The sequence below is a fragment of the Poecilia reticulata genome, linkage group LG20 (assembly GCF_000633615.1).
Source record: "Poecilia reticulata strain Guanapo linkage group LG20, Guppy_female_1.0+MT, whole genome shotgun sequence".
NCBI classification, from domain to species: domain Eukaryota; kingdom Metazoa; phylum Chordata; class Actinopteri; order Cyprinodontiformes; family Poeciliidae; genus Poecilia; species Poecilia reticulata.
In genome coordinates, this window is record NC_024350.1 from 25,229,790 (window position 1) to 25,236,551 (window position 6,762).

General features: G+C 41.5%; 1 protein-coding gene and 1 long non-coding RNA gene across 3 annotated transcripts in view; one reads left to right on the forward strand and one right to left on the reverse strand.

The window, feature by feature from the left end:
- LOC103456960 (uncharacterized) overlaps positions 1 to 491 on the forward strand; it is a 1,100-nt gene extending 609 nt beyond the window's left edge. The window contains exon 2 of the long non-coding RNA XR_532352.1: positions 284 to 491. This is a non-coding gene — a long non-coding RNA (uncharacterized LOC103456960). The remainder of the gene's footprint in view (positions 1 to 283) is intronic.
- Positions 1 to 6,762, reverse strand: part of dipk1c (divergent protein kinase domain 1C) — a 23,193-nt gene that overhangs the window by 812 nt on the left and 15,619 nt on the right. For both annotated transcript variants that reach the window (XM_008396846.1, XM_008396845.1), the window contains exons 3-8: positions 4,302 to 4,505; positions 3,723 to 3,776; positions 3,492 to 3,649; positions 2,987 to 3,278; positions 1,465 to 1,629; positions 333 to 407 (exon numbers count right to left, since the gene is read on the reverse strand). In XM_008396846.1, the coding sequence (XP_008395068.1) occupies positions 333 to 407; positions 1,465 to 1,629; positions 2,987 to 3,278; positions 3,492 to 3,649; positions 3,723 to 3,776; positions 4,302 to 4,505 (948 nt within the window). The remainder of the gene's footprint in view (positions 1 to 332; positions 408 to 1,464; positions 1,630 to 2,986; positions 3,279 to 3,491; positions 3,650 to 3,722; positions 3,777 to 4,301; positions 4,506 to 6,762) is intronic.

Below are 6,762 nucleotides of genomic sequence, written 5' to 3' on the forward strand. Positions count from 1 at the left end.
TGCACATGTGACCTTTTATTGCACATGTGACCTTTTATTGCCCATGTGACCTTCATGTGGAGTTGATCAGTTTCCTATGTGAATCTACAGCCTGAGGTTTGATCAGCCTGTAAACAACATTTAAATATCCCAGATGAATTAAATGGTGAACCTCATGCTCAGCTGGTCCACATCTGAAAATGTTGCACATTCAGTGATGAGTGAATGAATTAGATGGAATATTAATAAATGTTCATGATAAAACGTCTCTTTTCTCAGTTCTCCTGTTTTTATCCCGTTTCAGTGAAGTCAGAAAGCAGAAGTTGGTAAATCTCTGGTTCCATGTTTGCTACCTGAAGTGGGAGTCCTGCCTTCGCGCCGAGAAGAGTTGGGGAAAACCAGGGCCGGAATATTTTCTCACAGATCACCTGAGAAAGACGAAGACAGGACAGATGGAGGAAACGTGATCTGCTCAGAGCAAACGTTTCAAATAAAGATAAACCAGATCTGAAGCAGCAGGGAAACAAAACCGTCTTTCTGAAAGAGGCATCGGGTCATCAGGTCATCAGGTCATCGGGTCAACCTGAGCTGACGCCTGTGGAGCGTCGGCCAATAGGAGAGCAGCTCGTCTCTCATCAGCTCCTCTTTGTTCTTCATTTTCTTTGTTTAAAGTCAAACTGCTTTGGTTCTTTGGTTACATTTAAAAGATGCAGTTTTATATATTTTTATATATAATGTTCATTTATCAACTTTTATTCCTTATGAAATAAAATAAAGACGTTTAACGTTTAGACATTTCAGTTTATTTAAATCATAAACTTTAGATCTTTTCACCTTTATGAACTTTGATTGTTTCCCATCGTTTGGTTCCTTCATCACCTGCATGGAAACAGATTCTCTCTCCTCCTATGAAAACTGAGATCTGGTATCATCAGACGTTTGATCTGCTGTCACGACGACGACGATGATGATGGTGGTGATGAAGATCTGAGGCCTTTCAAGGCCTCAGACCATTTTACACACTTTCCTTCTTAATTTGGTTTAAACATACATTATTATTAGTTTTATTTCATAATATTTTATTCACTTTCAACCATTTAACAAATTAACATTTATTTCAATCTAACAAAGCTCTATTTACAGTATAAAGTCAAATTAAATCTTTTATAATTAACAATCTAGCAGAAGAAAATTTATATTTTATTCTAATATAAATCAGTAAAAATATTTAAATACTGAAAATTTAAGCTTAAATTTAATTTTCTGCATATTTTCAGCTTTTCTTCTGAGCCAACAATAAAACTTTTTATTATTTCTTTATATGTAATAATTCAATTTAATTTCATATTTAAAAATTATGACATAGAATTTTTTCTTTAAAGTTTCAAAGTGAAATAAATAAAGATAATTTCAGATAAAAACTTGGTTTCAGTCAGAAAGTTTCTGGGTTTCTGGAGACGAACAGGTGGAACCAGGTTTCCTCACCTGCAGGTTGGTGTTCCTGCGGTTCGGGCTGCACCTGTGCCGCCCCGGCTCACACCTGGACCAGCAGTCAAAGAAGTTACAGTCGTCGTCGCTGCTGCAGTTCTGCTCCAGGATGTCCCTCATCTTGGGCTCGAAGAACGCCATGTCCACGTCGATGGCCACGACCTGCAGGCGGGCAGAGCCAGAAAAATGTTGATTTACATTTATTAATAATTAATAAACTACCTGAAATTATATTTATAATAATGTTAATATTTATAGTACTTATAAATGATTATAATTATGGTCAGAGTTTCACACTCCAATAATTTCATGTGAAAGTTGTTATTGTGAGTTTAAAGTTTGTTTATAATTAAATGTGGCAACAAAACAAATGTAATAATTTCATTAAATTTGTGTAAAACATGAACATTTTATTTTATTAAGTCAGAAAATATGAAGTTAATTTAAAGTGAATTTTTTACAAAAGGCTGTGAAGAAAATCTGAGTTTTAATGTTAAAAATGAAATAAAAGCTTCAATTAGGGATTAAATCTGGAGATTAATAATCTGAATATTAATAATCTGCTGGGATTTTACATGTTTACTGGATTTATGGTTAAAAATAAACAAAACGACAGTGAAGCTCAGATTTATCCGATTTAAGTTTTTACATTATGTTTAATAATAAGTTTATTTCCTGGTCTAAATTAAATCCAGTTCATAACCTGAGGAGGTTTTTCCTGGTCCCGTTTTCCCGTCCCAGTTCTCCCAGTTCTCAACAAAGATCCCATTCAGCCCAGATCCGACTTTATGAGCAGAAACTTCAAAACGGAACAAAAAGTGAAAAATGAGCCAGAAACTCGTTAGTTTGAAACAATCCGTTGATTTTTACTGATTATTGTTTGAGTTTCATAAACAAACATAAATGATTTAAGATGTTTACATTCAGTCCTTCATGAAGCTGCAGATAAAATAAAATGTTTGGCTCTGATGGAAACTTTCCATGTGGCTCAGTTCAAAGTTTTATTTCATTTTTCTAGTTTCATAAAATGTTCCAGAAAAACGACGACTGGAGATTCAGAGTCATGTTTCACTTGAGTTCAGATTTTATTTCATGTTTTGGGGTTTTAACGTCACATTTTCATATTTTTAAACATTTTACTGTCTAAAGTTAATCAGAAAAACTTCTGCAGGTTTTTAGTTTTAAATCTTTTCTTCTGATTTTTATTTCAGCATCGATGATAAACTGAAAAGTTTTATTTAATTTTATCGAAGAAACAAAAACATCCTGAAACTTTAGGACAGAAACAGTTTGGAGAATAAAACTAATTAAAGGTTTTATTAATAAGTTAAAACTGTTTTTACTGATCAGATTTAATGTAAATTCATTAATAACTGAATTTATTCAGACAGTTTAAACCTGTTTCCTTTAATAGCTCAGATTTATGTTTATTTTGATGACTTTAACCTTTGACCTGATCCAGATGTTTCTGGATGAACCCAGAGCCTTTTTATTTAAGGGTAACGGTGTCTGGACTCGCCGTCAGGTCCTTCCTGATGCCGAAGTTCTCTGGTTTGACGTCACACAGGTGCAGCCGGTGGGTGAAGTCGTTGTCAAAGTGCTGCACCAGGTCCATGAAGCTCAGCGCCACCTGGTGGACCATCAGCCTGGAGCTCCAGCCACCAGAACCCGGCGCCCGGGGAGCCGACGCCTCGTCCATGGAGAACAGGTTCTGGTCCCAGGCGTGTCCGGCCGACAGGAACTCCACGGCGTAGAAATGACCGCAGGAGCCCAAGACCTGGGCCACATGGGGGCTGAGGTCCTGCAGGACCCTGCAGGGACACGGACCTTTAATCTGGACCCGTTTGGTTCTGATTCATCCACTCATTTCATTCAGAAACAGACAAACAGGAGTCCAGAACCTGCTGGACCCACCGGGTCAGCTGGTCCTCTTCATCATTTCCTGTTTTTATAACCAAATAAACTAAAACCTGAGCATGAAGTCAAACTGAATGCAGCAGAGAGATGAAACATTTCAACCTCACCTGAGGAAGGTGTACTCCTCCTGCTGCAGCAGGGCCCACAGGGAGCCCAGATCGGCTCTGGAGTAACTTTTCTCCCGGAGCTTCAGGTTCTGCCCCCACAGAGAGCCGTTCCTTCCTCCCTCCTCCTCTTCCTCAGCCAGACCCAGAGAGTTTCTCACCTGAGCCCAGAACAGCATCACCTGGTCAGGCTGCAGGAGCCAAAGACGGGATTATTCAGCTGAGATGACTCACCTCCAGCGTGGCGTAGAAAACCACGTCCAGCGCCGACAGCTGCTCTCCTGCTTCCTGCCGGCAGAGAAAACATTTATTTCTAATTCACATCGAGGAGAAAAACACAAAAACAAGAAACTGAAGAGTTTCACTTTGAGTTTATGTTCAGATAAATAAAGGTTTAAACACAGAAAACGATTCACTGCAGCCTTAGTGAAAAACGGTGGTGGCAGCATCATGCTGTGGGACAGGAAATGGGAAGATGGATGGAGGTAAAGCTGGAAGAAAACCAGCCAGAGACTGGGGTGGATATAGGTCAAAATGGCCTAGTCAAAGTTCAGGAAAGTGTTGCTTCAGATTGAATCAGAATAAACATCCAGTAAAGATGGAGGAAGAAAGAACAGATTCGTTTCTCTTCTTGTTTTCTACAACAGATCAACGACTCCAGGCTCCCCCTGCTGGCCTGGAGGATCTTCTGTTGGTGCAGCAGGTTTGCAGCATTTCACCACAACTTGCTGCTGTTTGCAGCTGAATTAGTTTTTTGTGTTTGGATCTTTTAGTGCAGTGCACTCCTCCACACTTTTCAGATTGGGTGGTCACCTGGTAGTCCAGCAGGCCCAGCGGCTCGTAGGAGGAGAAGTTCTCCAGTTTGGACTTGAGGATGACCCGGTTCCCCCTCCACCGGGCCTCCATCACCTTCTTCCCGTTCTCGTAGTAGAGGCAGCGCTGATACTCCACCAGGCCGCCGACACACAGGTCATCACACAGGTCACCGCTCAGCGCGCCGCGGCGGAAGTCCAGGCACTGCGGAGGGAAACATGGAGGCCGTTACAGAACCGAGCCGAGCCGAACCGAGCTGGTTGCTGCTGCTTTTACTGCCTCATTAAACATAAACTCCAGTTTTCCTAACATCCCGCCGGCGGTCATGGCGGCCATCTTGTGGCTGAAGGGATCAGAAACACCGAACCGGGTCTGAGCCGCGGATCCTCCTGGTTCCGCTCGGGGATCAGCGGGATAATCGCGGCTTTGCTCACATTCCTACACAAACATCCGACAGCGAGGAGAGAAACTGTCAGGAAGAGGCTCCAGCAGAGAGCGGAGGTCAGAGGTCATCGATCCTTCATCTCAGCGGCTGATTGGCTGAAGGGGAACTTTAGATAAGGTTTGTTTCAGGGGGACATAAATCTACAAACACTCTGGATCTGATTTATCTACAGGATGAGAATAAAAACTTTAATCTAGATCCGGTTAAATTAAATAAAATGATTAAATATCATAAATATTAATCTGTCAGAAACATCATGAACATTTTTCCCTCAGTAAAGTTCAAAATAAATTAAAGCCTTTTAGATTTTAAAATATAATTATTTTTATTAAAAAATATTTTTAATTGATCAAAGAGACACATTTAAATTGTATTTAAATATTTCAGGAATTATTCTACATCTGCTGAATTTCATTATTTTAATTTTTTCTGTTTTTCAACTGTTCATCTAGTTTTTCCTTTATTTGATGTTTTATTTCTCTTTTTGATTCATTTTATTCCTGGGTTTATTCTTTCCTTTCTTTTCCAGCCAGTTTCTCTCTGTTCATTCTTTCATCCCTCCTTTCTCTCTCTCTCTCTTCTTCCCGTTTTAATCCCATTAAATCTCCGTCCATAAACCCGCAGCCGTCTCTCCTCCAGGTCGGTGAAGACGCAGCGTCTCGGCAGCAGAAAGGCGTCTTTGTTTCTCTGCATTCCTTGAAGCCGAGCAGCGAAACATGAAAACGTTTTAATGACATTCCTGAGTTTGACTGAGACTCAGGAACCACGAAGCCCTTCAGTCTGGAACATCAACGACCCTCTGACCAAACGGCTTTAATAGAAACTTCAGTAGCTACACCTGCTTTATTACACAATCAGCCAATCAGCCGGCAGAAACTCGACTCATTCAGACATGAAGACGAGTTTCTGAAGATCCGATGAGCATCAGGGAGACGAATGAAGGAAGTTGAAACGCAGCAGGGCTGTTGGAGCAGATGAGCTACAGCAGCAGAACACCAGACCGGCAGAACCGTCGGATCAGAAAACTGAAGCTAAAACCAGCCAGAACCTCCAGAACAGAAGAACATTTCAGGTCCAATTTAAACCTAAAAAGTCCAGACAGAATCTGATGGAAACTTCATGAAACCTGGATCCTTCTTTCAATGTCCAGCCTGGTGGAGGTGGTATCATGATGGGGGACATTTTCTAGGTTCACTTTAAGGCATTTCCATCCTTCAGTCCGGTCGACCCGGTTCTACTAGACCCAGAACATCTGCTCCACCTCCCCAGACGAGGTTTGGAGGACCAGAGGTCAGAGGTCGGTTAGCGTTCACACCAACCACACCGGACTTTGACTAGACGAGCAGACTGGGTCGGGTTAAAGCGGACCGGGTCGGGATAAGGCTCGGTTCCTTCTCTTCAGTCCAAATGAATATTTTCCATTTTTCTTCCGAATAATCCAAACATCCGTTTGGTTCTGACCTTTGACCTCAGAGGAAGCTGAAGTTTCTCCTGCGGTGGAATGAATCAGATGGAGGCTCTGGTGATCAATCACTGCTGGCAGGAGGTCAGAGGTCGTGTGCAGAAACGGCTGCAGAGTAAATCAAGGCTCTGGTTGTTCTGAGGAACAATGAACCGATTTTCAGCGCCGCCGTGGGCCGAATGGCTGCGTCACCACGGCGATGGCGTGTGGGCGGGCCGCTGACCTCGGGTCGGTTCTGTGGGCCGACGGCACTCGGTTCCCACCGAGCCAACGGCTCCCTGCTGGGCCGAGCAGCAGGTCCAACTGGGTCTAACTGAGCTGGTGGAACTTTTCCTGTTAGAAACACGAATCATGACGTTTTTCTAGTTTATCACCAAAAATGAAACTTTTCAGAAACAAAAGCTGAGAATCTGCAGCAGATAAAAACCTGACGAAATATTTAAATCTATTTAAATTAAATATCTATCTATCTATCTATCTATCTATCTATCTATCTATCTATCTATCTATCTATCTATCTATCTATCTATCTATCTATCTATCTATCTATCTAT